The sequence below is a fragment of the Dermochelys coriacea genome, chromosome 1, assembly GCF_009764565.3.
Source record: "Dermochelys coriacea isolate rDerCor1 chromosome 1, rDerCor1.pri.v4, whole genome shotgun sequence".
Lineage (NCBI taxonomy): Eukaryota > Metazoa > Chordata > Testudines > Dermochelyidae > Dermochelys > Dermochelys coriacea.
In genome coordinates, this window is record NC_050068.2 from 197,318,754 (window position 1) to 197,332,200 (window position 13,447).

Below are 13,447 nucleotides of genomic sequence, written 5' to 3' on the forward strand. Positions count from 1 at the left end.
AGTGAGTTGCTAAAGGTCACAAAGCATTTTGGTTGTAGCGCCAGGAATAAAACTCCTAGTATAGTACTTTATCTTCCAGAATCCTTGAGACACAAGGCAGGTGAGGCAATATCTTTTATTGGATCATCTTCTGTTGGTGAAAGAGACAACATAAGTTGGTCCAACAAAAGGTATTACATCATCCTCCTTGTCTTGCTAATATCCTGGTACCAACTCAGCAACAATAACACTGCATACAACAATCCAAGAATCTTTCTTAGTATGATTAAGAATCTAGAAGATGTATCCTTTTCTTGCTACCCTCCCTCTTACGCTGGTCTACCAGTTTTTTTACCACTGAAACTCTCTTCCTCACTCTTGACTGAAGTATAGCTTGCCTTTCTTGAGAAAGATAATCCCTCACTGAACATTATAATGTTGCTCTTGATAGCTGTGGGTGCTTGAGAGTAGGAATACATCTCCTTGTATCCAGAAGTGGACAATATTACATGACATTCTCAGTGCTACTGGTTTTTGAGAGCAACTGAAGGTACACATTCTTGAAAGGGCTGTATATAGTCCTAAGCATTCTCTGCTTAGCCATTTACCTAGTGTGCATCTACTTCAAGCACGATACTAGTGTTCATGGAAGGAGCTGGCCAGACAGCTCTGGAAACAAAAGCTCTTTATTCAAAGAAAATATACAATAAAGGCAAAAGCAGTGCAGGCTTCTCACAATCAGAATGGATTCATTTAAATCAAAGTGATTTAAATCACCAATTTTAAATCAGCAAACAGGAAACGTAATTTAAATAATTGATTTTAATTTTGGTTTTGCATTTGTACTTTTTAGTTATTTTCCTAAAGAATGGTCAATTCTCATTGGTTAGTAGCCCTTAAAACATGTTGATTTGCAACTAACTATAGCCTGTACACTAAATTTGGTGCTTCTTTTTGCTAGCCAAGAGGATACACTATAACTATACACATTTAAGCAATAAAACAGCTCAACATGCATTTATTCAAAGTCTTAATGTTTACATTTTATTATATTAAGAAATGCACTATTCATTTCCTAATTAATAGAGGATTTAATATTTTACTTGTGATTTGAGTCAAGCTCTGTTTGGATGGAAATTAGAATTAAATTAAAAATGCACAAAATCAGCATTTTTTATTTGTGAAATAAAACTATCAAATATATTTGGCATTTAGAACTGATTTATTTAACAAAGGAAGTATTATCTGTTAGTGAATTGAAGCGATCATTTTTGGTCACCATGTCCTTCAAGATTTTAGAACTAGTAGATCTCCTCTCACAGCTATTTTTTTACTCAGAGTTCGGAAGAGGAAAACAAGCTTTCTTGTTTTTTCAACTCTCAATCAATTTCTTAACTTTGGATGAACCAATCATCGAACTGAACTAGTTGAATAAACTGAAATAGGATGAAAATATTCTCTCTGTACCTGCAGAAGGGGCCACTCTATCAAAAGCTGGTTTCGCACTTCAGGGAAGTCTGGTTCCAGGTGCTTAGACAATTATTTTCACCAGTTCAGTGATTTGACTTTAAAACTTCAGACCAAGAACATATATTGCTTAATATTAATTTTTAATTTAATTAAATTATTTTAGTAGATTAAAGTTTAGGCCTTAACAGATTTATTTTTTAAAAAAACAATGTATATAATGTAAATTAAAAAATCCCATTTTTAAAATTGATTTTTATCCACCCTGCACACATGCTTTAATCCTGATGCAGAGGTACTTCTTCTAGAATCAGAAAGTAGTTCAGTCTCCATGGCCACTTATTCTTTGACCTCTTTGCTGACATTGCCAACAAAGATACCAGTTGTGGCAGTGAGTAGTTTTGTGCTGTGGATATTGTGACCCTAAGAGCCTACTGGCAAAGGGTTCACTGTCATGTAACAAACTCATTGCATGTAACAAACTTAAAGCAGGGCAGTTACAGGCCAAGGCTGGGGTTTCTATGCACACCAAGGCAAACCAAACCAGCCAAACAGAGAAGACTTTGTTTTTACCCCATTGGCTAACCACAAATCACACAAACAATTCTCTTAGACACTCCAGTTTCCCAGTATCCCCACCTGGGCCACTCGTTATGGGGACAAATGGTTATGAAAACCAATACCCCAGTAAAAGAAAAAAGGTTCTCTAGATCCCAAAGGACCAAGCCCCAGGCCCAGGTCAATATACAAATCAGATCTTACCCACAAATCATGCTGCTGCCAATCCTTTAGAATCTAAAATCTAAAAGTTTATTCATAAAAGCAAAAAGATATAGATGAGAGCTAGAATTGGTTAAATGGAATCAATTACATACAGTAATGGCAAAGCTCTTAGTCCAGGCTTGCAGCAGTGATAGAATAAACTGCAGGTTCAAATCAAATCTCTGGAGTACATCCATAGCTGGGATGGGTCATTCAGTTCTTCGTTCAAAGCTTCAGTGTAGCAAAGTTTCTCCAGAGATAAGAAGCAGGATTGAAGACAAGATGGGGGAGCTGCAGCAGCTTTTGATAGTCTCTTGCCATGTGGTCTTTCTTTCTTTGTCCCAAAGACAAGCTGTCCATCACATGGCATGGAAAAACTCAGAGTTCTGTCCATAGACAGGTCCCTACATACCTTGCTGAGTCACAAGGCATGTCTGCCTTCTCTCAATGGGTCAATTATATAGCTGATGGTCCTTAATGGGCCATCCAGCAGGCTAGGCAGAGCTGACACCAACTTGTCTGAGGTGTCACCGAGAAGCACAGCATAAGTTTGAAATACAGACAGTATAGAACCAATATTCATAACTTTAACTACAAAAGTGATACACACATATAGACAGCATAATCATAACCATCAAACCATAACCTTGTCTTAAACACTTTGACTCCCTTTATACAAGATTTGGTGCCACTACAGCACTTTGGTTGCAACAATAATCTATACAGTCCCAGCTTATGTCAATAACGTCACACACTTACATGTCTGTTCTTTGTTAATAAAAACTTATTCTTGGTTTTACTATAAATTCATCTAAGTGACATAATATTAAAGTGTGTATCCTCAACTGAGCCAGTAGGCTGGTATGTATAGTGTCTCTTTGGAGACAGCTGACTTGGTTATTTTTTGTGAGCATCCAATGATGGGCTGGACACAGAGGAACGCTCTGGTAGGTGGGGGTTGGGAATTGGGGGCACCGAGTGTTAACTGCAAGGCAAAGGGCTGGCAGAGTTCTGAGGAGTTTGTCTGGATAGCTAAAAAACTGGGATGACAGGGATCTGTCATTCAGTTTAACACAGACAAATCTCTTTTCCAAAGCAGAGAGGTAACAAGGTGACATACAGTTCTGTACACCCCAAGAAAGCACCACAGACACCTATCCACCGATAAATGGATTGGGACCACCAACACAATATTTTCCTTTTTGAAGGTAAACGTGATTTCTCATGACATATGGTATATTTACAGTCAACAAATATCCTAGAGCAGGGGATCTCAAACTTCATTGCACCAAGACCCCTGGTCGGGGGACCGAAGCCTGAACCTGCCCAAGTCCTGCTGCCTCAGGCTGGGGGACCAAAGCCAAAGCCCAGCTGAGCCTCGCTGCCCAGGGCTGAAGTCCTTGAGGTTTGACCCTGGACCCCAGCAAGTCTAAACCAGCCTCGGTGACCCCATTAAAATGGGTCCTGACCCACAGTTTGAGAACCGCAGTCCTAGAGCAATGAGCCGAGTAACAGGAATTCCCATCTCTGGTTAGTACATCTGAGCCTGTCTCTTAGATCCCTTCTTGTAATACAATAGAACATCTCAAAATATAAATCAAACTTATATATGCATGTGTTTTTTACTTCAGCCCCACAGGATTATAGAAAAATAGTTGTAAAATGTTATGAGAGCTGCAGATCTTTCCTAAGACATTCTGAAGGGAATCCTTGATGGCTTCAGTATATGGAAAGGTGGCCAAATGCTATAATTACTTCACTATCCAAAGAAGTATCCAACATTTCAGTATCTTTCAAATCAACTGCAATATTTTACTGTTTATTAGTACAGCCCTGAATGAAAACTAAATTGTGCAGATTTAAGCAATCACCTGAGCTATTGAGGCCACCTTAAAATGTATTGTATTGGGAGGTAAAAGCTTTATTCCATGTAAAAACTATAAATATTTCATGAAACAAACATTTCAGAAACTGAGATGAAGTCAAATACTGTAGCTTCCATAATGAAACAGGGGAAGAAGCATAACATTTATTTAGCAGTAAACTATGAAATCACTTTTACAAAGTACATAGTATTAATATTCCCATTTTACACACAGATGGAAGAACTGAGGAACAGCAAGGTTAAGTGGCATGCCAGAAGCCACAGCAAGGAGAGAAGAATCCAGGTCTCCCACTGCCCTCTCGGGTGCTTTGTCCACAAGATGAAAAAATAATTGGCCAAATTCCATTTCACACCTGAATTGTATTTAGATATCTTGTGTCTGAAAGCCTATGCCACCTATGCAAGGTAGGTGTGCCATCCGTCTACCATTTAGCCACACAAAAACTGTTCTGAATCTGCTAGCTTGATCAAAAATGAGGTTTTAGCAGAGTTCATTTGGTGTCTTGCTGTGTTCCTGGAAGTGTTAAATCTACCTTATTATATTTTGGCATGGTTTTTAGAACCATGTGCATACATTTGAGCATTCTGTTTGCTCTGTGCAGGTAGCAGTAGATCCAAATGGACAGATGCAAAGCTGGCCATTTGTGCATATAATTTATCTGCTTGCTCATGAATTTGCTATGTGTGTGTTTGCAAGTCAAGGACATAATTGCACATAGCTTTTTTAAAAATGTGAATCAAAAATGTAACAGACCCAGTATGTCCAACTCTGCAACTGATGCTAGTTCATTTATGCACAAAACCACAATATTGATTTTACTAGCTGTAGCATTCAATAAGTCATTCCACTCATGAATGATGAATAAACTGTTTGCAGTCTGTAGATTTATATGTGTTTTTAGCATTGCCACTTCTTAAATTCTATAATGAGAATTGGCAGACTGAAGACAACTTTGAAGCCTCCACTAAAACTTAGTTTTCAAGGTATCACCATCAGGATTGGTTTAAAAAAAGGCTACACTATACAGATCTCCTCAGACAGCAACAGCCTCTTTGCTATGACAACATGATAAAAACAGTCTTCGAAAAAGCAGCACTTTACTGCTGCTATGTGTAACCATGCCCAAAATTAAAATGCTTGGTAGGCAAACCAAATAGAGTCCTGCTCAAATAAATAGCTTTATGCTACCCTGAAGACAGTCTATGAAACTGAGTTCCACTCTTCCAAATGGGAAGAAGGTAATTTATTCACGTAGTTCACATTTTGGTTTGTATAAAGGCAAATGTAATGGTGGTACTGTGCTTGAAAAATAGACCACATCTAGGAAGAGCGAAAGAGGAGCAGACACAGAAGAATTAAAATGTTTTAAGAATTAACTGAGATACAGTTGAGAAAATACAAATACTATGCTTAAAATTCCAAATACAACTTTTAAGGGAGAAAGAGAAGTTATCTTTTATTTAAACTTCTTGAAGAGAATGGACAGTTTCCAAGAATTCTGGTTGGAATTCTTCCCAACTCCAGCATTAATCTCTTCAGCATGGCAACTTTCACACACATTCCTTTTTGAAGATTACAGTACAATAAGGTTGTGAGGAAAGTCAGGAAATTCAGAGCTTCAGTTTTATATTGGGTATTACAAAACTTTCTGTACAAACACCGAACCCACTTATCCGAGGCCTTTGAAATACCCTGGCATCATAGAACAGGGTCCCTGATTTGTGTCTGCACTTGTTTTGACAAAAATAATTCCCGATGAAGTTCTGGAGGAGGATCACCAGTGGGCCTGCCAACCTTCACAACTATTTATAGCTTTAACTTAAGAGGCCCTTGCTTTGTACTGTAGCTTGCAACTTTAACTTAACAACAGGATTGGATTATCTTCACAGGCTGTCAGTGGTGTTTATAAATTGCAACAAGAATTGCTACAGAATAATACAAGACTTCTATCTTCCCTCCCCAGCAGCCAAGTAAAACCTTGACAGGACTATAAGACTGGTTACAGCAATATTTTAGTTTCCTTCTGATTTTTGATCTTTTGTCTAGTAACAATAATTCAGTTGAAAAGATGATGATATGTTTCCCCTCAAAGGAAATGATATCAAACTAATTTCTATAATATCATTACATATACAATGCATAACAACTGGAAGAATTTACTGTGTTGTGGCATTTACCTTTGCCACAGTATATGTACTATCCCCACTAATCAGAAGAATAAAAACCAAATTCTGTGATACTGTCCAGATTTAAAATAGTCTCTACCTTTAGAGAATTTTTAAACAAAATATTGATTCAAAAAGTCTTAGGCATCCTAGAACTCCTTACTCCTTGCCAGTAAATCGATATGTAAAAATACTGAACATGTGGTCATTCGATTAACTTATTACAGGGCATAAAATAAAAACCTTCGTTTTGTACATTTAATTTTTTTTTTTAAAAAAAGAGTCCACTTTTATGTGTTTAAGGGACTTGTTTCCTTTCTAATAGAAGCTGTTACAATCTATTGAGTAAATAGCCAGTACCATTTACATAGGGATAGTTATTTTCAGTGAGTCCCCTAGGAGTCATTTACTGCATTTCCATTTTAATATCATAAAAACATGTTTGTACTGGGTGTATTAGCTTTTTAGGGTTAGAAGCTGAAAAACCCTAACGTGTATTGCTCAAAATGCAACCTGAAATGCACATGCAAAAACACAGGCTTCCCCACTAGATACTCAGAAAGACATTCCTTTTATCCTCTGGGGTCCGAGAGCTAGCCGCCTATTTATCACTATCCCCCGCTACTTTGCCTAGACTCCTATTACACTCCCATTCTCCCTCTATACTCTTCCTACAACCCATTCCCTAAAAATATTCACAATCTATTCCTTTTTCAGTACCCTATAGCTTCCATTTGCTCCATGCACTCACCTCCTTCTACCACTTCCTTTCCACATTCTTCAGTTTCCCCACACTCCACAGGCTCCTGCCCAGCCCCTTAGACACCAAGCAATAAACACCATCTCAACCAGCACCTGGCTTCAATCACAATGAAAATAATGGGAGTTTGTGGTTATCTTCATTAGAGGTAGGCCAAGACCCCAGAAAATAGCAACCATTTAGCTTCCATACCCTGGGAAATGGCAGCCATTTAGCATAAGAGAAAATTCAAAAGTTTGAATACATGAATCAAGAAACCATAAGAAGCAAAACACCACAAGAGCTGGCAACATTGCAAAAGTCTTCCTTATTTTTTCTACATAGATTTAAAATACTCAGTACCATTTCCCTTAACAGTTTTCCCATCCCCCAGTATTCATAGAGAGGAAAGAAAAATACTTTCTTTATCCCCCTATTTTGCCAGATAAGGTACAAAAGTAGATTACCACCCCCAGCTTCCCCCAAAAGGTAAATTTCACTTCAGTCCACGATTATACACGGCACATACAGATTAGAAAATACTTTGGCACCTTTCAGGACAAATAGAACAATAAAAGTTACTTACTGAGTTACCACAAACAAGAGCAACACCCTCCTCTTGAAAGCTACCAACTCTCTCTACCTATGGATGCTACTGGTTCCTCAGATAATTTTCAACAGCTGGCCACTTAACTCTGGTAGAGCCAACATGCAGCTTCAATCGTACAGCAGCCATGTTGTAAGTACTTATTGTAGCTTGCTCGGTTCCAGCTGGTGAGTATTCTACACTCTGGGGTTTGCTACTAGTTCTTCTTTTCGGGAATGACATGTTTTCACCTTTAATGTATGTATATTGGGTAGCTCACAAAGTAAGGGGTGCAAATGCTGATTACTGTAGTTTATTTCAAAGATGCATTTCTAATTTGGAGGGTTGTTGTTAAGCCCAAAGCAGTTATTCAGCTGAATGCTCAGTAATAAAGGTGCACAAGGGTTTATTCTGGTAGCTGGGAATTGCCAGGGTGTTAATGTAACCCACTGTTTGGCAAAGGAGGTGCTACTGAAGTGGTGCCCAGAGAATGCAGGGCTATGTATTTTATTTCAGTAAATTTAGTTTCTGGAAATACAGCAGTAGTTTCTCCACTTTGCCACAGCTCCTCTGTGTCAGATATGTGTGTCACTTTAAAAAAAAAAGTTTCTAAAATGGTGCAACATTTTGGGGATTTGGTAGAGACCTAAGGACTAAAGGGGAAGCTTCTAGAGGGGCACTAGGGAGGGAGACTCCGGACATTGGGAAGAGGGACTGATTTGGGGCTCCAAGCAGAGGCAGTCCTGAAGTGTTGCTGTAAAGCCCTGGTTCATGCGGGGAAGTGATGGGGTGGGGAGTTTGCAGCAGTTGGGAGAAGAGGCTTTCTAGTGTGGATTCCAGCAGTGGCTCCTTGCTGTGAAGCAGGGAGAGCTCTCATTTAAGTAAGGGAGGGGAGAAGAGCATGAAGAGAGGTTGGGGCTGGGGATAAAAGCTGAGGGAGGGTAGGAACCCTCTGCTGCGGAAAGGCCATCTGTAGTGACATTGCTGCTTTCCCCTTGAGGTAGCCTGCTTGTGTTGATGTTCTTGTGGAGAACTGATGCTTTCTTCCTTGGCTGCCCTTTCTAGTCACACCCACTTGTGAGTGTTGAGGCTTTTGTTTGGTTATTTTGTTTGATAGTTTTTAATAACTTTCTGCCTTCTGTCTTGCCCTTGTCCAAAATGGCTGTGGTCTCCCATTGCTGTCAATGGGACTGAAGCCCCACACAGTCTTAAGCAGCATGTCTGCTGCATCCCTGCAGACATTGGAGGTGGCAGTGAGGGAGCCCCCCAGCAAAGATAACTGCCGGGTCTTATTGTTTGTAATGGGGCTGAAGTCAGGCTGCCCCCATGGAAATGGTGGTGCCTTAGTCACCATAGCAGGCTGGTATGACCCTGCTACCTCAGATCAGCTTGAGAAAGAGGAGCCTTTCCCCACAACTTCCCATAGCAAATCAGACACTGCAGAGGCTAGGGCTCCCCACCTTACTGGAAAATGCTTAACTTCCTAAACTCAATGATGAAAGTGAAAAGCAGCATGACCCCCAAGTTGCACGGGAGGGGACCTCCTGCCCTGGCAGAGCCAGGAAGTCCTTACCCCCTTACCTTAATCAGTGGCAACAGCTAGCACTCACACCCAAGCAACTGTAGGGTGCCCTTCGGGATGCCTGTTAGGGGCTGGAGCCTCTTAGGACAGTGGGGTGTTAGTTTGCTATGGTGAGGGGTGCAGAAGGAGTGGGCAGCTTTCTCCCTCCGCTGGAGGCAGTCTGCCAACTCAGGTAAACATCAACATAGATGATATTCGGGAGCCACATTTTCAAGCTTCTCCTTGCAACCATTAAACTTTTTCTTGTTTTTTACAAAACTTGATATTCTGATATCACCATGTCACTCCAAGAGCAGGTACAGAAGCAGGTGCTTCTAGTGCTTATGTCTGCATACAGCCTGTTCCTCTCTTATGATCCTTATGCTTGTGTGTGCTACGTGTCATCAGCCACTAAATAGGACTATCAAATTATTTCCATAAAAATGTCAAAATAATAGAAGGCTAATGCTGGGCAGTGGTCTGGGGCCTAGACAGTTCCTTAGCTGGAAATGCTGGCCTGAGTATAAAGCACTTGAGTCTCCAGGGCTGGCAATCTGCCTTCTCTCTCTCTCTCTCTCTCTCTCAGAGAGAGAGAGCGAGAGCAAAGATTTAAACAAAAAAAACTTCAAATTTAATGAAATGTAAAATGTGGAAAGATATTCAAATAAGCCCTTTTAAACAAACTACTTTCTATGCCCCTTACTACCATAGCTCCAGGATTATCTCTAAACTGCCATTGGTAACATTTCAGAATATTCCTGTGGCACTGAAGAAGCAGCTGCTTGGCAGCTTGTCCATGTTGTATCATTGTAGGCTGAAGGGTTTGGGGCAGCAGTGATTCTAAACTAGAAAGTGGTACAATCCTGTGTGTTAAAATGAAAGTGGCAGCATTTCATTAACAGGTTAATGCAAGATCAGCTGTTCAAGTAAACCCATGTTAAATCTGTATCAGATGCCTCTCGTCTGTCATTTAGAGTCTCTTGCAGAGCAGCGTGAGTGTTTCTCTTGGCTGGCAAATATAAAAATAATATTTTTGCCAGTTCAATTGAAGTCAAATCACTTTGGGATTCCCTAAACATCCCTCAACTTGTTTTCACACACAACAAAATTTAAATCAGTTCAAATTTGAGGTTTAAACTAAAATAAATGCTCTGTTTGGTTAATGCTAAACAGCTTCTAATGGCTATTAAACAGAATGTATTAAACTAGTAGGTGTACTCAGACTTGTACCTAAAACCAGCATATCTGATATTGTTTGTCAATCTCAGCAGCAAAGCTAAAAACAAATCACTTCCATATTTTCTTTTTCATCCAAGACCTCTGCCAGCCTGTAACTCTAATCCAATGGGTAAATGGAAGGTTTGTCTCAGAATTAAACAATATTTTTTATTACAGACTTATTTGTGAAGTTACTGTCATTGTTCAGATCCTTTTCTATTGAAAACCCTAGTGTTTCATTAATGTGTTTTCACTTCACTTGCTGTAGTCCCCAAATTTCCACAGAGAACCGGATTTATGTTACTATAATTTATTATTCTCAAAATATTTTAAAACAGAAACTTAAATGTTTTAATTAACCTATTTATGCAAGCATTACCATGTTATCAACAGATTAACATTTATGTCTAGTATGACTTCTCTGGACATCAACAGCCTGGTATAAGTCTTGTTTGAAAGCAATGAAATATAAAGGGAGCCGTTTTATTAGGGGAGCTGGTTTCTTCATATCCTCCCACATACTTTAATTTGCAGTTGCTTGGTCTTTGGATGGCTAGGAAAGCACCGAATAAGAATGCTGCAGCTGTGTATGCAGGGCAGAAGGACCGCAAGGCAAATTTATTTTAACTACATAAGTTCAGATTCTCAAATCATTTTTTTAAGCAAACCTGAGTTTTAGTTGGTGATAGAGCTGTGTTATCCAATCGGTCTTGTACACTACAATAGTCTTTATCGGGGTTGCCAAACTCATCTGGTGCAGACGGACAAATTCCATGTTAAATTACAAGCTGTGGCCTGGGTTATAAATTTAACACTCCACACTCTCCACAATACATAGTGATTTCCCATAGATGTCACTAAAAGATTAACAGAATTCCTGTTGGTGATCCAGATCTGCTGCATTCTGGACAATTTCCACAACAGATTGTGGGATACCTCCTGAAGAACAAGGGACTTGTGGGAAGAGGGGTCAAACTTCCATAATTCGCTCCAACTCATAACTTACTTACTGTTAGCCTTAACTAAGAACTAATATCAATCAGAATGAACTAGACCCAGAGAGATACTGTGCTTTTGTCTGTTCCTGAGTGCAAAGTACTTTTTGGTATGTTAGGAAGATGCATGCTTTTTTGGAAATGAATGCTACCTCATCTGTTCACTGATTGTATGTGTTTGTTGGTATCTGTACTGTTATTGGATGTTTTTCTTGTACAGCTGGAGCAATGTTTTTATGCTTTGGGCTCTTCCATTTGGTGCTTTACCTGGATGTGTAGAGTTGAGAATCGCAGACTGTCTTATGAGCCAGGTTTTACTTTGATTTGCTTATTGCTGTTCAAAAAACCTTGTTTTAAAACCAAGAATCCCCCTCACCATACTGTACCAAACATAGCCAATTAAAATGAACTTCAACAAGCGTGCATCAAAGGCAACAAATAACAGGGTATAATTTAATCCTGAAAGCCTTAAACACACATCTGAGGTTTGAGTCCTGTCTGGCAAAGCTCTCCTTGTCCTGGGGAATAGGAGTCCATTGCCTTGCACAGGGAGGGATGTGTTCTCCAGTGTAGGACACTAGACAGGAGGTGGGTATGCTTTGACAGAGCTGCCTCTGTATTAAGGGAACAGATTATTTGGCATTTATTTGTTCTACTCTGTGTTTTGATTAGGCCGTAAAGAACATGTACCTCCTTTTCTATCCCACTCTCTCCTACTATGCCTCCTCGCTTGTCATCTGTGTGGCCAATGCTGCTCCTGCCACATATTACAGGGTCTCTTTGTGCCCCTCTGACTCTTCCCCATCAGTGAGTTAAACAGAACCTCCCTGGTCTTCCTTTTTCTTGACCTCAGACATGTGTGGTGCTGTGCAGATGTCAGGGGCTTCTCTTTCTAATTGGCTCTTCTTCGGCTGCTGTCAAAAGAGAGAGACAAGTCACACATCTGGGGGAATGAGATAGCTGTCGCAAGCCAACCTTCCCTAGCCCAGCAGCAACAGAGGAAACGTGACCAGAAGGGTTTTCCAAACTCAACCTAGGACACCATGAGGTTGACATTAAACTTAAAATTGCCTTGTTGGGACTGGGAAATATAATGACCTCCTGGATGTGCACAGTTGCCTAGATGTTTATGCACTTAGGACTGGAGAACCCAGTTTTGGTCACAACATGCCCTGTGGAGCCCTTTGTGGTGATGTAATGGATCCATTACACATATGCTAGCACCAAGAGGGCATATGCCCTTGATGCATCCTCAGCCCAAGAATAGCAGATAGGAGTCCTGGCCTCTCTGCACACCATGATGCTCTGGAGATGATGTAATGGTGCCTAGATACTTGGGATGCCCAGAAATTGACAGAAAACAGTTCCCACCTCCACTTGCCCTGAAGCACTCCAGAGATGGAATGGTCAACGCTCACCTGGGAAACACCTTCCTTCTCCTCCTTACCTGATTCCAGTGGTTGTTCCTACCCATGGACTATGAGGTCAGTGTAAAAAGAAAAGGAGTACCCGTGGCACCTTAGAGACTAACAAATTTATTAGAGCATAAGCTTTCGTGAGCTACAGCTCACTTCATCGGATGGATCCGATGAAGTGAGCTGTAGCTCACGAAAGCTTATGCTCTAATAAATTTGTTAGTCTCTAAGGTGCCACGGGTACTCCTTTTCTTTTTGCGAATACAGACTAACACGGCTGCTACTCTGAAAAGAGGTCAGTGTAGAATTTGAAATAATCCCTTCTGGGACTTTGAAACGTTAGAATTCCATCACTTGGAGAATTGTCTGTCAGTCAACAAAAAGAAGAAGTCAGGAGTCAGTGAATGCCAAGATAAGGTTGAAAAATCAACTTTGTCTCTGCCCTCTCATGGTTGTGCCTTCAAATTAGAATGATTCCTATATAGAAAGATCTTACATTATTTCTCAATAATTAAGTTCTAATGCTTTACCAACTGGATGAGGACCTTTCACCTCATGGGTTCCAGCATCCCACACATACTCAGGAAGGGGGAAGATTTTCACAGCTTCAGCGTGTAACTCTCTGCATCTTGCAGCTATGCCCTTCCAAATGAGGGGATTAATTGGGATGGTTG

At 40.1% G+C, this 13,447-nt stretch overlaps 1 protein-coding gene and 1 long non-coding RNA gene across 2 annotated transcripts in view; one reads left to right on the top strand and one right to left on the bottom strand.

Moving 5' to 3' along the window:
* The window catches only part of LOC119849986, a 76,120-nt gene extending 68,442 nt beyond the window's left edge, over positions 1–7,678 (bottom strand). Inside the window, exon 1 of the long non-coding RNA XR_005290662.2 lies at positions 7,585–7,678. This is a non-coding gene — a long non-coding RNA (uncharacterized LOC119849986). The remainder of the gene's footprint in view (positions 1–7,584) is intronic.
* Positions 7,679–7,783: 105 nt separating this feature from the next.
* LOC119844474 (ABI family member 3 binding protein) overlaps positions 7,784–13,447 on the top strand; it is a 411,236-nt gene continuing 405,572 nt past the window's right edge. Inside the window, exon 1 of the mRNA XM_043511028.1 lies at positions 7,784–7,842. Within this exon, the coding sequence (XP_043366963.1) occupies positions 7,826–7,842 (17 nt within the window). The 5' untranslated portion in view covers positions 7,784–7,825. The remainder of the gene's footprint in view (positions 7,843–13,447) is intronic.